A 15,477-nucleotide genomic window follows, 5' to 3' on the forward strand; every position below is an offset into this window, starting at 1 on the left:
ACCATACCATAGTCACAATCACGTACAGACTTTAATCTATATCTTTACTTGACTATTATAGTAGTTACAACAAACAATAACAACAAAACAACTCAACACTTTGTTTAATTCAACATATATAATATACCCTCCACTACACCTTATTTATAATTACCAAATTTATATAAAATTATTGTACAATTGGGTAGAATAAATAAATAAACCAGCCATATAGAACACACACACCACACACAAACACAACTTCACATTAATCATCATCATCAACAACAACACTACCAACAGTTAGTTAGTTTAGTTAGTTAGTGTTAAGATTTAATATACTTAATTATAAATCCAATTATTAATAATAACAATATAATAGTAGTTAAAGGATGGATGTTATATTTCCATCAAATCAATCAGAAGATGTTTCAAAACAACATCAACATCAGCAACAACAAGTAGAACAACAACAAGTAGATCAACATCAACAAGAACAAGTAAATAATTTAATTAGTGGTATAAATATTAATAATAATAGTAATAATAATAATAATATAAATAATAATAATAATAATAGCAATTATAGTAATAATATAAATAGTGGTGTAGATAATAGTTTTCAAGAAGAAGCACAAGAGTCAGATGATATTGATATAGATAGTGGTGATATCGATATTGAAGCAGACGAGAATAACACAAGTAATTGTAGTAGTTTTGAAGATTATGAGGAGGATATCGATGAAGACGACGATTCAACTACAAGCGATATAGAAGACCATCTTTTTATAAATAATAGTAATAATAATAATCTAAATAATAATATCAAAAGTAGTGCACCAGCATTTAATTTACCAACCGTCATATGTTTACCATCACCAAACAACAACAATAATAATAATAATAATAATAATATTAATAATAACAATAACACATCATCAGTAAATCCACATACCGACAATCCAACAATTGTTATTCCAAAATTAACACTATCACCCAATAACAATAATAATAATAACAATAATAACAATAATAAATTGACTGATCAACAATTAGAAAATAATTTAGATAAAATTATAATTAGTACTGTTAACGTTGTAGATAATAAAAATAGTAATAATAATAATAATAGCAGTAGTAATAATAATAATAGTTTATCATTATCTTGTAATAGTATATTGTTAGCGGAAGAACGTGGACCATCGACACCGACCAGCAGTAGAAGCGAAGCATCCAGTAACATGTTGTTGACTCCTACCAAGAAGGACTCTGGACGTCCAAAACGTTTTTCAATCTCAGAGATTTCACTGACCGACAAGGAAAAAGAAAAAGAGAAAGAAAAGGAGAAAGAACGTGAAAAAGAAAGAAGAAAACAAAAGAAGAAAGAGAAAGAGAAAGAGAAGGAGAAAGAAAAAGAAAAAGTAAAGGATAAAGATGGAAAACATTCAAGTCCAATTAAATCTTCATCCAATAAACTTAGATCAAGTTTATCAACTACTTTTCTTTTTAATAAAGGTGGTGTTGATCAGCAACAACAAGATCAACCAACATCTTCATCATTGCCAACAACTCCATTGGCTTCACCATCCACAAAACAACAGATCAATAACAACAACAACAATCAACAACAACAACAACAATCAATTGTAAATAGTAATAATTTAACATCTTCAAATAGTAGTAATATAAGTAGTGGTTTAGGTAGCAGTCTAACAGCAAGTGGCAGTAGCAGTAGTAATAATAAAGATGGTAGCAGGAAAGGAGGTATCTTGTTTTTCAAGAAATCACCAAGTAATACCAATCTTTATGAATACACTTCACAAGATCAACAACAACAACAACAACAACAAGAAAAGCAGAGTAACAGTTCGTTCATCTCTAGAAATTCAAATGTAGAGTCGACTTCACCACCATCGTCAAACTCTGGATTTCTTACGATGAGCCAATCAAAAAAGAAGCACAAAGGTAGAATAGGTGATCTTTTTAGCTCCAAGAAGAAGAGTAGCACTCTGACAGACCAGCAGTTGCAAGCAGCACAAGAAGACCTGCAATTTATCAACAACCCACTGAATACCACAGGCAACCATCTCAACCGATCGGATTCAAAGATAAGAATATCGGTATCGGAGTCTGATTTACTCAGTAGAATGGCGACAGACGACGGTAATTGTTCACCACCTCAAGAAAAGAACAATAAGAACGGTAGTGGTAATAATAATAATAATAATAATATGAATGTACCAATATTGATAACTACAATGGTTGATGAAGTCGATACAAAGAGATCACCTTCTATGAGTAGAAGAATGTCGATTGAGAAATCAAATTCAGAGCCGACAATCTCTATGAATGGAACACCGACATCGTCATCGGCACCGTCATCACCCACCATTCAACCCGTTGATCTTCTCAGTGAGGACGACGTCAACCGTATGAAAGTAAAGAAGCTCTCACTCGAACGTCAACTCATGAGAAGAAAGACAGTGGAAGAGTTGAAGCTTGAAAATATATTGGAACAAACTGATTTAGAAGATGTTGCAAAAGAACAAAAACAAAGAGAAATGTAAATATCTAATAATCATATATAATCATTTTGTTAACTTACTAACATTCTTTTGTTTTTGTTTTTAGGAGAAAACATAGATCTTTTGTTGGAACTAGACCAGCAAAGAAAGTACAATTCTTCTCAACACCGGATGAAGAGGAGTCTGTTTCACATTTCGTGCCGTCTTCGTCGAGAAGAGACTCTGTTTCAAGTAACCAATCATCGGATATCGAAACTGATGTCTGTTTCATCTTGATCCAAAACTCACCGGGTTGGCGAAGAGAGATTGACTCGCCAGAGTTCCAAATGTTAAAATCAAAAGGTAGATCAGTTGCACATCTACTAGAGGAATACGAGAATGAGGTTCAACACTATGCAAATTCATTTGTAAATAGCAGTAAGTCTATTAATAATAATAATAATAATAATCAAAATTTATAAAATTTGACAAAATAAAGATTAACTAACTAATCGATTATATATATATATATATATAATTGTTTAGAACACAAGAATTTCCTATCAGTTGATCATAATAATAGTCCAGGTGGAACTGGACCTGTAATTATAAGTATAAAGAAAGAAGCAGAGAAAACACAGAAGAAAAAGAGACACCACAACGGTGGTAAAGACTCTGGAAAAGACGCAGCACCTTCCAGTCCAATCTTTGCCATGGAGAGAAAGTACAAGGTCATCATTAGATCGCACGATGGTGAAGATCGATTCTATCTATCCTCTGGTAAAGCATCTCCAAATGAGCTAATGAATGTTATAAAGGTAATGATTTAAAAGCTATGACACCAACAATTTGTTACTAACAACAAATCAAAAATAATATAGTCATTCTGTTTACCATTGACCAATATAACATTCAAAAAGATCAAGACCAATCAAGATACCAAAAAGTTGTTACAATACTGGGAGGATTCACAGATCACTAAAGAATATAGATTCGGTATTCTCTACAGAAAGAAAGATCAATTCACAGAGAATGAGATGTTTTCAAATGTAGATACCAGTCCAGAGTACGACGAATTCCTCGAATTCATCGGTAAGAAGATTGAATTGAAAGGATGGAATCAATTTAAAGGTGCATTAGATGTTAAAAGTATGTTTAACTAAATAGCTATTATTATTATTATTATTAATATATATGATTATGATATTAACAATCTAATTATTATTTATAGATAATTCAACAGGTACACATTCAATTTATACAACAAAACAATTCCCGATTGATGATAATACATTGAAGGTACAGATTATGTTTCATGTGTCAACGTTGTTGCCTTACTATTCACATGATGAACAACAGCTGGAGAGAAAGCGACACATTGGAAATGATGTGGTAGTGTTGATCTTCCAGGATGTCGGTAGTCCACCATTCAAACCATCGACCATTCGATCAGAGTTCAACCATGTATTCATCGTAGTGCAACCACACGCTAAACAATCACCGAACGAACAAACCAAATACTCTATATCAGTGGCTTTCAAAGAGGGTGTCGGTTGTTTCGGTCCTTCATTCCCATCGACTAAAATCTGGAAGAAAGATCATCATCTATTGGATCATCTATTAATTAAAAGTATGTTGTTTTTGCAATCGATATCATATCCTCATTTGTGTTTGTATCTAACATAATATTCAATCTATCAATCATTTAGTGATCAATGCAGAGAAAGCATCATATTATGCACCACCATTCCATGAGAAATGGAAGAAAACAAGATCGATCATCTTAAAGACAATTCTTGAAAAGATTGAAACCTGAATATATTATGATAATTGAAACAATTGTAAATATTAAACATCCGACATAATAAAACATCAAATACAATAATATATAATTTTGATTATTTTCATTTTTTTTGAATAAAAAAGTATGATTTTTTTTAATTAGTTTTTTTTTTTTTTTTTTTTTTGTTGAAAACAACACTAACTAACTAATAAAGAGATAATTTTGTTAGTCTGCAGAGGGTGTTTGATGTTTTTATTTTAATTTTAAGATTGGTGCATCACATCCATAAATAAATATAAATTATTATTAGTATTTCAAAAAAAACAATTTATTGGAAATTATTATTTTAATTTATATTTATTTATATTAAAATGGATATCAAAAATATTGGTGGTAGTAGTAGTGGTGAACAACAAGAAAATATTAGTAACAATAGCAATAATAATAATAGTAATAATAATAGTTCAGAGTATAGAGAAGTCACTAGTCAGGATGGTAGTGTTAGATTGACTTCAAGAGTAGATGATGTTATGATGGATTTGTTGGGTGACGATATGCCAAAGAGAAAATCACCGATGTCCAGTCAAGAGGAGTTCAGTGGTGGCAGTCAAGGCGAGCACAAATCGTTCCTCTCGAGAAAGAAGCAGAAACCCGCTGCTACACCACCATTGCCAAGTAAACCCGCTGCAAAGAAAAAGAGTTCAAAGATATCACTCGATCAGTTGCTACAAGAGAAGAGTCAGGTGCGTAAAGAGGTAGACCCGAAATTCGCATTCGAAGAGCTGATGTCACAACAGACTGCAAAGAAACAGAGTATAGAAAAAGATGTAGATTTACATTCAATTGAAATTGAAAAGCTGAAAAAGGTAACAAAACATTGTTTACATCTTCTCTTATCTTATCTAATCTAATATTTTGTTGTTTTTATATTGAAAATAATAATAGACGTTGAATACAAATAAACCAGATATTATGATGACATACGATCCTTATCAGGTCTGTTTGAAATCAATGATGCTACAACTGCCCAAACCCTATGATATAACCTCGGTTATTTCAAAGCAACCAAATTTGAAGGATGAATACACTCAATTACTTAAAAAAGGTATAGTACAAATGAAATAAACATAGAGCTAATATCATTGTTGAATGTTTAAAAACTAACAAAACAAAACTATTACTTAGAATCATATGCAACTCTTAAAATATATATTCAAAATGGGTTGGATTGTATCGTTGAGAATTTCGGTGTAGAAAAATTACCAAAGTATTTAATTGATATTCTATTGTCATATGGTAAGAGAGAAGAGAGAAGGAGAAAGATGATATTGTTTTAGAAATTTACTTACTCTTTTGATTATTATGATTATTATTAGTTTATTTCGAAAAGGATGAGCTGACAGTTTACAAATCATATATGATATTGATACAGATCATTTCAAAGTTAAAGGAAACCAAGATTAATAATTACAATGGCAATAACAACAATAACAGTATACCAGTAACTACTACTACAACTACTACTACGACTGCAGATTCTACAGCAACAACACCGACAACTACAAATGATAGTGAAGCTAATGTTATTACTAATGGTAATGGTAATGCTAATGGTGAAGTTCACACAGCAACAACATCAACAGCAACAGCTGACAATAGCAATAGCAATGGCAATGGCAATGGCAATAATATTAGCAATAGTAATAATAGTAATAACAGTTTATTGTTGACATTCAATGACTTTATCAATTTATTTGAACTCTACAAAATACAAACGAATCAAACATACAAAGCACCTAGTATTATTCTTTCAAACGAAACACCAAGTCCAATGTCACTTCAATCAAGTATGTATTGTTAATATAATATAAATATATATATTTATGAAACTAATCTTTTTTATTATAATAGGTTCACCATTCCCATTCATAAATTTATACTATGTATTGAATCTACTAAAAGTATTGGCAAATGAAAAGTAAGAGTCGAATTAGATGAATCAAAGATAGTTTGTTTGATTTAAAAACTAATATTATTAATAATTCTAATATGTATATTTAGTGTATTTACATTTGAAGAAACAAAACATTGGATATTATTTGTTATTCTATTGATGATGGATCCAAACTATATTAGAACTAAAGATGGCAATGACGATCAATCGAACAACAAGTTGAAATCGACGATATTCAAGACTGTTTTGTTGTTGGGACCATTGTTGCAGACACTACTCCAATCATTCTTTTCACACTTGGCCAACGAGTCTCAAGAAACAGTTCACAAACAGGTATATACACTTTTCAATGACATTTGGTCATCTATCGACGAAAGTGTACGTTTGACACTTTGTACAAAGGTTTCCTATTTACTGCCACCTACACCATTGAACGGTATCGACTTACAACGTACATTCGCTCTATTTTCTATATCGAATATATTAAAAATGGTAAGAGTATTAAGTTTTAAGTTTTATTCTTTATCATCAATCATCATTGTTGCAACATGGCTAATCTTTTGTTACCGTTGTAATTCTTAGAATAATATCGAAACCATTATTATACAACCAAGTATTGTTGAGGAATTGGTTAAAATTTTGAAACCATTCATTGCACAGATCAAAGATGAAACAATCGATATTCTCATGATGTTAAATATGGTTGCATTGACCGACATCTGTTGTAACGATAGAAAGGAATTGAATCAACAAAAGAAAAACGACAAGAAATTCCCATTTGAGAAGTTAATTAGAACATGGGCATCGAAAATCAAGGAACCAAAAGATTTCGATTTCAATAAAACTAGAGTAAGTATTTATATATAACAATATTACTAATATTAATCTATTACTAATCATTGTTTTATTTTTATTTGCTTAGATTAAAGATGGTTTAATTTTAATTCAAAGTAAATTGGCATCGTTAATTTTGGATCAATCCTCATCTTCTATTATGGACTTTTTCAAACCAGTTGTCAAAGCCGAAAATGACGTTCAACAACCAATAGATTCAATTGTAGATGGAAATGAACAACAACAACAACAACAAAATAATCAAAACAATTAGCCAAATAAATAATACAACAATGATACTATATATAATATTAAGAAATCGTAAATATTATTTTTATTTCCATGCTTTAATATAAAAATAAGCACCAAGTCTTTCTGTTCGTGTGATTCTCGATATTCTAAACCCATTTAACAGTTCATTAAATACTAAAACTTTATTATTGACAAAAGTAGTGAATTGAATATGGTAAGGACCTCTCAGCACGTCGTATCCAGTATAGTTAATTGGTATCGTAGAAACGTATCCTGCCAACCATGTTGCGTAATTTATATGAGTACTATTGTATCCTGGACAGCATGGTCCTCTCACCAAACCTATTAATTTACTCTCTCCTATATCTGTCAATGTCAAATTGCAAGAAAGTAAAGGTGTGCCATTTGTACATTGTTCTGGTCCCATCGTATAAGATACTACATTATTACCATTTACAGAAGAGAGTTGAAGAAATATTGTCAAAACAAATAGGATAGATAATAAAATTTTAATATACATTGTATTGGCAAATAGAAATTATAATTTGATTTTAACTTCATTTGATATTTATAGTTTGGCTAAATAGATATGTTTAGGCATGAAATTAAATAAAAATTGTGTAATTCCTATTACTAATACTAACTAATATGTTGTACAACAACAACAATAATAATAAAAGTTAACCCTTAATTAATATATTGTTAAAACGAAAATCAAGATAAGTTGAACAAAATCTCACACAGCATCGTGGTTGTTACATCAGCTTTATTGACATAAAAGTAGCGTGTTTAATTGTTATTAAAATCTGATGATTTTACAATTGTATCTGTTTCTTTGTGAGCTTAGAAAACCGTTCGATCGATATGTTTTTAAAACCATTAACTTTTAAATATCAATTTTTTAAATACTACCACTTAATATATATATATATATATAAGTATAGAGTTGATTTTATTTATTTATTTTTGGTGAAACATTACCAATAAGATGAATATTACTTTATAAAAGATTCATTGAATTATATTTTTTTACTTTTAGTTAAGGGAATAATATATAATCCAATAAATAGTTTAACAAGAATTAAAATCTATAACAAAAGATAACATGATGCAAGAAAAAAGCTTGTCGTTCATCTACTTTCCATCTCTTCTTTGATTGTAATAGAAATCAGTATTGTCGTGAAGAGTTTATTGTAATTTTAAAAAAAATTAAATTAAGAGTTTCTCTGTCGCATTTATATAAGTATGATTTGGTATAGAAACTAGAATACAATATATACAGTACTTTATTTCAATCTAACTATTATTGACTCAATTGATTGTTTTACCTCTACAAAGGCGCACATTATCGTCTTTCTCTACCTCTGCCTCTGCTTATCTAAATCATTATTGAAAATGAAATAAATAATGAATATCTGATTTATTATGTAGATGTTTTAAAATGCATTATTTGAAGTATACATTATTATTTATTATGTTAATATTGTGTCTTTATGATTATCATTTATTTTCACGTAGAATTCTGTTGAGGTTCACGAATTAAAGTTTACCAAAAAAAAAATTATTCTTTGCAGTCGATTGTCATTAATTAAAATAATAAAAAATATAACAAGATAGCCATAGTATACTAGCATTTTGAGAATATTTTTTATAGCTATAGACGGATGGATCAGATTAAAGTTGGTGATAGAATATTGTCTGATGATGGATATCATGGTACAGTGATGTATATAGGCGATGTAGACGGGTTTCAAGGTATGTGGTATGGATTGTGTTGGGATGATCCTACCAGAGGTAAACATAGAGGCACCATCAAAGACAGAACCTACTTTCAATGTCCCTATCATAACAGCAGTGCATCATTCATGAAAATAGATAAACTGACAAGAGGAATCTATTTCATGGATGCGATCATCAATAAATATACCGAGAAATTAGATAACTATGGTAATATATATATCTATCATCACTAACATTGATTTGTATAATCTATCTATTACATTTATTAATACAATAAAACATATCATAATAACAATGTATTAGATGACATCTATGTAATATCAAATTTGAATAATAAAGTTCAAGTTGAAATGATCGGTATGGAGAAGATAAGAGAACGACAGAGACATATCTCTACACTGGAGAATATCAATGCTACATCCTTAAAGATTGCTAATATTAACGATGATCCTATTATATTTACTTATTTATCTGAGAGTATGTATCAACAAAAATTAAGATGATGTAAATATGTTAAACAACTAACATTTGTTTAATATAGATTTAAAAGAATTAAACTTGACAAATAATCTACTTTCAAATTGGAATGATATCATTAAACTATTGAAACAACTGAGGAATCTGGAGAATTTAACATTAAGTGAGAATAGATTAGAATTCAATCATAAAGATATAGTGGAGAGTGTCAGCGTTGATAACAAGTTCAAAACAATCACCACATTACTAATCAATCGTACAAACATCAATTGGTCGACGGCAGTCTCGTTGGTTTCTCTTTTATTCCCATCATTAACAACACTTGGATTACACTCTAATTATATTACTGATTTAACATACAACAACAACAACAACAACAACAGTTCAACCGATGAAAATAATAACAATAATAATAATGATCTACAAAATATATTTAAAAATCTATTAAATTTAGATCTAAGTAATAATCTATTATCAAATACAAATGATCTAATTGAATTAAGTAAAATAGAAAGGTAATGTTATGTATAATGGTAATATATACTATGTTGTTTACTAATATTATTATTATTATTATTATTAATAGTTTAATACAATTAAATTTAAATGATAACAAGTTTAAATCAATAGAGATACCTGAAGAGTTGACAAGTGTATCATATGATCAATGCTATGCAAAAGGTTCTTTGATGTTTACAAATTTGACGACACTGTTCATCTCAAACAATCTGATAGATAACACAGAGTCGATAGATTCACTCGACTGTTTCAAATCACTGGTGAAACTTACATTCCGAGATAACCCGTTGGTCGACATGTTCTTTAGTAAATCTACATTGGAATCACTCAATAAACCAAACGCCAACACCACCGCCAAAACCAATGAGAGAATTACATTGAACCGATTGAACATAATACCCAGGATTACTAAATTGGAAGAATTGAATCTAACAAAGGTACGACATCAACAGTTATATATTAGCGCTTAACTTACATCATCATCATCATCTAACTATCGTATAAAACACACACACACACACAACACAAACAATTAAACATCATTGTTTAATTAATCATCTAATCTAATCTATATTATGTACAACTCAACACAAATCTAACAACTATAATAATATAACCTTTAATATTTTTGTTTAAAACAAAAAAAAATAAAACAAAACAACTAACAATTATATAACATAATGATAATCTAGATTACAACACTTGAGAGAAATGATGCTGAACGTTATTTCATACACGAATACCAAAATGAGACACCTTTGTCACATAAGCTACTTTATCTGAAACGCAAACATGGACTTTAATTTTCAGGCAGATGCATGGTTCTGATAGTGAAAAATGGTGAGAAAATAAAGTTTTTTTTATATAAAAAATAAATTAAAACTCATTATGAATGATGAGGTCGTCTTGGTTCAAATTATAACCCATTACCATGATTTTTTACTATTTTAATAGAAAAAATGTAAAACATTTCGTGATTTTGAATAAATTTTTTTTCTTTTTGCAAAATGATCTTGTATTGTTAAGAGCATCACCTTTGGTTTATTTTTTTTTGACACCACACTACCACCAAATTTAAAAATAACTTTTTTTCTAATTATTTTTTGTGAAGGCTTATTTGTGCTTGTTTAATGTTTATACCCCCTTTTATAGCTAACCATACCAATAATCGTGGTAAAAGTCTTTTCATTTAATAAAAGATATTGTCTACTTAAGGGAAGAAAATGAGGATCATTAATTAGAGTGTTATGAAGGGTGTAACTAGAACAGATTTGAGAATGAGTAAAAGAAAAGTTCAGGTTTGGATCAACATTTTTGTTCACCTATAAAAATAATACACATATAATTATATACAAATAAAAATCATATATAAAATATCACACACACACACACTCACCCACTCAAGACACAACAACAACAACTCACACCAACAAACAAATAATTGCAAAACAAAAGTCTTCTATTTCATATACTTTTTAATTGTAAATTGTCACAACAAATTTATTTATTTTATTTCTCATCATATATAATACACACTAAATTCATTTCATTTTTGCTTATTTTAAATTTGATTAATCAAATATATCACACGATTCCACTCAACTCCATGCACTATAATTAATAAAGTTTTGGAGCATTAACAATATTTTTATATATAATCCATAGTATTATCAATAATAATAGTAGTAGAATTTACAAAATATTTTATAATTTCTCATTCAATAAACAAAGAGAGAGTGAAATATAATAAATTAAATTTAGTAAATAGTATTTCAAAATCATTAAATATAATGATATTATTAATTAAAATATTAGATGTAGATTGATATATAAATAGAAATAATAATAAGATTAGATTTTTTATATCACACCAACACTTGATTCTCAGTCAAACACATCAAAATTCTTCACTCCACTCTCACTCCTCTCCCCTGTCCATCATCAATCAATTAAATATTCAAAGGACAGGACAACCAACCTAACAACCAAACAATCAATCAATAAAAATAATCAAACAAATAAATATTTGATTTGAAAAAAATAAAAATAAATAATAATCCAGCTATAATAATAATAATAATAATCATTAAATATAATAATCATTTGTTTAGAGTAGATAGTAAAGTTAGTAGATTTTGGTCATTCTTTGATTCTTGAACAACAAGAAGAATGATCGTTTTTGCAAAGAATTTACAACAGATTCTTTCACTTTATACATTCTATTTCTATACGATATTGATTACCTTTATGAATCAGTATTTTCTGCCTATCGATGAGCTGACAAGCCTATTTCGCCAGTATGCCAGTGTCTCAATCACCATCTCCATTCTACATCGTGATTTCGGTGAAGACGATCCCTACGAGTTGGACAATGGCTCTTTAGATTTCGTAGGTCAAGATATTTTCGGTGATTCCCAAAACAACAACAACAGCATTCATATAAATGATAATATCAACTTTAGCAGTATAACAATGATAAATAATAGCACCAATACATGTAAATCAAATAACAATAATAATAACAACAATAGCAACAACAATAATAATAACAATAACAATAACAATAATGATAGTATAATAACAATAGGTAGTTAACAATCTATAGATTTGTTAATTTACTTAATTTTTTCAAATTTTCAATCAAACTGATTGCCAACTAATTTCAAATTGAAGAGATATCAGAAATATTTAATTCAATTAAAACAACAGAGATGTACATAATATTTTAAAAAACCAACCATTCTTCCAACATCCAGTCGGTTCATACCAATAAATTCCAGAAAATCAACTTGAACTCGAATATATTCACCTAATGGTCAAAAAAAAGAGTCCAAATCCAACAACAAATAATATTATATACATTATCGAATTGATTCTTGAATATAATAATTATCGAATATAAAATAAACTTTAAATACTAAGTTTACTCTTAAAGTATTATAAATTCAAATATAATTTAAATTATTATTTTATTATTTATCATAAAATTACAGATACAAGTTAATGTGTGAGATTGACTTTAGTTTGTTTGGTTTAGTGGAATGTCTTTTTACCTGAACGTGGATCAATTGTCTATATTGATTGATTGTTTGTTTGATGTACAAAGATTAGTAAATTAAATTATTATCAATTACTTTGATAAAGTTCACTTTGATACTTACAAAACCTTTAGTTCTACCACCTGTTAATACAGTTTTATTTGTAGCTGTCTTTGTAGCTTCTGTCTTTCCACAAACACCACAATAGATATTTCCTCCACTCTCCATGTATCCTTTCTCCAATGATTTTCTACATCCGCGACAAACAAGACATTGTGGATGATATTTATTACCCTGTGCTACAGTATAAGTTGATTCAATCGGGTTTTTACAACTATTTATCAATCATTTTAAAGTTTAGTTAGTTATTAAATCAATATTAATGATTGGTAACCAGTGTTTTGTTGTATATACATACTCATGACAGATTGTAGATGGTGTCTTTCCACAATTCTGACATAGTGCCGATCCTCCTTTATTTACAAATGGTTCATATCCAATGTGCTTGGAGCATGATGAGCATGTAAAACATGCTTCATGATACACACCACCGTTGAATTGCACAGCTTGAACTGGTCCAATGATCTTTCTACACCACTGACATGCCTCCTTTCCTTTCTGTACGTTATCGAATAGGTCTGTTTTGACTTTGTTTCGTTCCAACGTCTCTTGATTCGCCTTTGCATTGGCATTGGTAGTGGCTGCACCGCCACCAGTGGAGACCACACCGTTCTTCTGCAACTCAGTGTTACAACGATGACAGAAAGGACTGCCGTTTCTATCGATATAAGTATCACCCAGTTGCAATCCACACTGTGTGCAGGTGAAGCATTTCGAATGCCAATGTTTGTTGAGCGCAACCAATGAGTTTCCAATGACGGGCTTACTACATCGTCCGCATGTATGATCCTCATTCGAGCAGGCAGGATGATAGTTCTTACCGTTGACAACGGTAACTTCACCAACGACACCACGATTGCAACCCTCACATATAGGTGCTACCAAACTCTCATAGTGCTCACGACAGTAGATGATCGAGCTATCTTTGGGGTCGGGATAGGCAATCTTACATTGCTGTCCACACTCTCCACAAAACTGTGGGTGTAAAGAACCTATCTTTTTGTCATCTCCCAACATTCTTTTTAATGGTTTTTCCAATTTTAAATATTAATAAATCTATTCCATTCATTCCAATCTCAATTTGGAAACTCTCAATACTACCACTACCACTATAACTCTCTAACCTAACTTCTCATCCACCCTACATCTCAAAAAAAATGACTCTAAAATCATACCTTGATAATCCATTATCAATATTTCCATGCAATGCAGAAGAAATATATCTATTACTAATATCTTCTTTTCTAGCCATTTTATTTATACAAATACAATTTTAAACTTTATCACAATTAAATTAATGAACTTATTAAAATCAAAATTAAAAAAGTTATTAATAAAATGACCCAAAATTGATCAAAACCCATCAAATTACTTGAATTTTTGGTTAAGCATTTTTTGCTAATGATAAAATCAAACTAAGATGGTTCAACAAACATTTTATTAATAATTTTTTTTATGATTTCCTAATAACAATAACAATAAAAAAATACAAATAAAAAAACAATACAATTTAAAAATCAAATTATTTAAAAATATTTATGAAATTTCTTTAAATTTTAATTTTAAAAGTATACAAAGGTTGTACAATTTAATGTATGATATAACTTGACACAAAATCAATCATTTTTAAAAGAGCAATTGATCTATAGAAAGATTATTTTTAAACATGAACAATTTTTAAAAAGTTCTTTCTCCATGTGATCAGGAACTTTAAATAACCTCCAATTTCTGATTGGTGTGTGAATCGTTGCACTGATCTAACTAATATCAGTGCTCGATCCCCTTCCAAAAAATGAAAGATCACAATAATAACGAACAAATCAATTACAAATAGGTGATTGCCAATTGAGAGCTTTTATCATATTCAAATTAATTAATAATCACTGTCTATCATGATACGAAATACTTACCTTATATTTTCTTTGATTTTAATATTAAACTTGTACAATTCATAGGTGAAGTGTGAGAACAAATAAATGGGGGTGACCTTTTGAATAACAAAAAACAGTCTATTTGAAGATTATTTATTAAAATGTAAATATTACTAATACATCATCAACTATAATATATGATCATTATATTATTGTTAAAGTAAAGTAAATAGTTTTAATAGGTAACAAACAGACAAAGAAAACACCTACAAATAGGTTTAAGATATGGTTTAGTGGTTGGTTGTTTTGTTCTTTTTTACCTTTTGGGTGGTTGTATAACAGAATCTCTACACCACAGGATTCTGTAGTTGATGTTTTGTGGATGGTAAGAATGAAATTTATATAA

At 29.2% G+C, this 15,477-nt stretch overlaps 6 protein-coding genes across 6 annotated transcripts; 4 read left to right on the plus strand and 2 right to left on the minus strand.

Moving 5' to 3' along the window:
* Window positions 1-371: 371 nt before the first annotated feature.
* PPL_09275 (GTPase-activating protein) lies at window positions 372-4,299 on the plus strand (the record flags this gene model as incomplete). Its single annotated transcript, XM_020580072.1, has 7 exons — window positions 372-2,542; window positions 2,611-2,921; window positions 3,030-3,301; window positions 3,365-3,632; window positions 3,715-3,782; window positions 3,894-4,113; window positions 4,193-4,299. The coding sequence occupies 7 exons, from the start codon at window positions 372-374 to the stop codon at window positions 4,297-4,299; spliced, it is 3,417 nt and encodes a 1,138-aa protein (XP_020429905.1).
* Window positions 4,300-4,637: 338 nt separating this feature from the next.
* Window positions 4,638-7,328, plus strand: PPL_09276 (uncharacterized protein; the record flags this gene model as incomplete). Its single annotated transcript, XM_020580073.1, has 8 exons — window positions 4,638-5,132; window positions 5,329-5,371; window positions 5,452-5,562; window positions 5,643-6,113; window positions 6,178-6,244; window positions 6,328-6,712; window positions 6,803-7,069; window positions 7,143-7,328. The coding sequence occupies 8 exons, from the start codon at window positions 4,638-4,640 to the stop codon at window positions 7,326-7,328; spliced, it is 2,025 nt and encodes a 674-aa protein (XP_020429906.1).
* Window positions 7,329-7,388: 60 nt separating this feature from the next.
* Window positions 7,389-7,826, minus strand: PPL_09277 (uncharacterized protein; the record flags this gene model as incomplete). The annotated part of the gene is made up of 1 exon (XM_020580074.1): window positions 7,389-7,826. The coding sequence occupies one exon, from the start codon at window positions 7,824-7,826 to the stop codon at window positions 7,389-7,391; it is 438 nt and encodes a 145-aa protein (XP_020429907.1).
* A 921-nt stretch (window positions 7,827-8,747) lies between these two features.
* Window positions 8,748-11,279, plus strand: tbcE (CAP-Gly domain-containing protein; the record flags this gene model as incomplete). The annotated part of the gene is made up of 6 exons (XM_020580075.1): window positions 8,748-8,761; window positions 8,961-9,253; window positions 9,386-9,523; window positions 9,588-10,038; window positions 10,110-10,204; window positions 11,242-11,279. The coding sequence occupies 6 exons, from the start codon at window positions 8,748-8,750 to the stop codon at window positions 11,277-11,279; spliced, it is 1,029 nt and encodes a 342-aa protein (XP_020429908.1).
* Window positions 11,280-12,211: 932 nt separating this feature from the next.
* PPL_09279 (uncharacterized protein) lies at window positions 12,212-12,637 on the plus strand (the record flags this gene model as incomplete). Its single annotated transcript, XM_020580076.1, has 1 exon — window positions 12,212-12,637. One exon carries the CDS (start codon window positions 12,212-12,214, stop codon window positions 12,635-12,637), a length of 426 nt encoding a protein of 141 aa, XP_020429909.1.
* Window positions 12,638-13,075: 438 nt separating this feature from the next.
* On the minus strand, window positions 13,076-14,452 carry PPL_09280 (LIM domain-containing protein; the record flags this gene model as incomplete). Its single annotated transcript, XM_020580077.1, has 5 exons — window positions 13,076-13,114; window positions 13,204-13,414; window positions 13,499-13,553; window positions 13,629-14,218; window positions 14,376-14,452. The coding sequence occupies 5 exons, from the start codon at window positions 14,450-14,452 to the stop codon at window positions 13,076-13,078; spliced, it is 972 nt and encodes a 323-aa protein (XP_020429910.1).
* Window positions 14,453-15,477: the final 1,025 nt, after the last annotated feature.

The sequence above is a fragment of the Heterostelium album genome (assembly GCF_000004825.1).
Source record: "Heterostelium album PN500 unplaced genomic scaffold PPL_scaffold9, whole genome shotgun sequence".
Taxonomy (NCBI): Eukaryota; Evosea; class Eumycetozoa; order Acytosteliales; family Acytosteliaceae; genus Heterostelium; species Heterostelium album.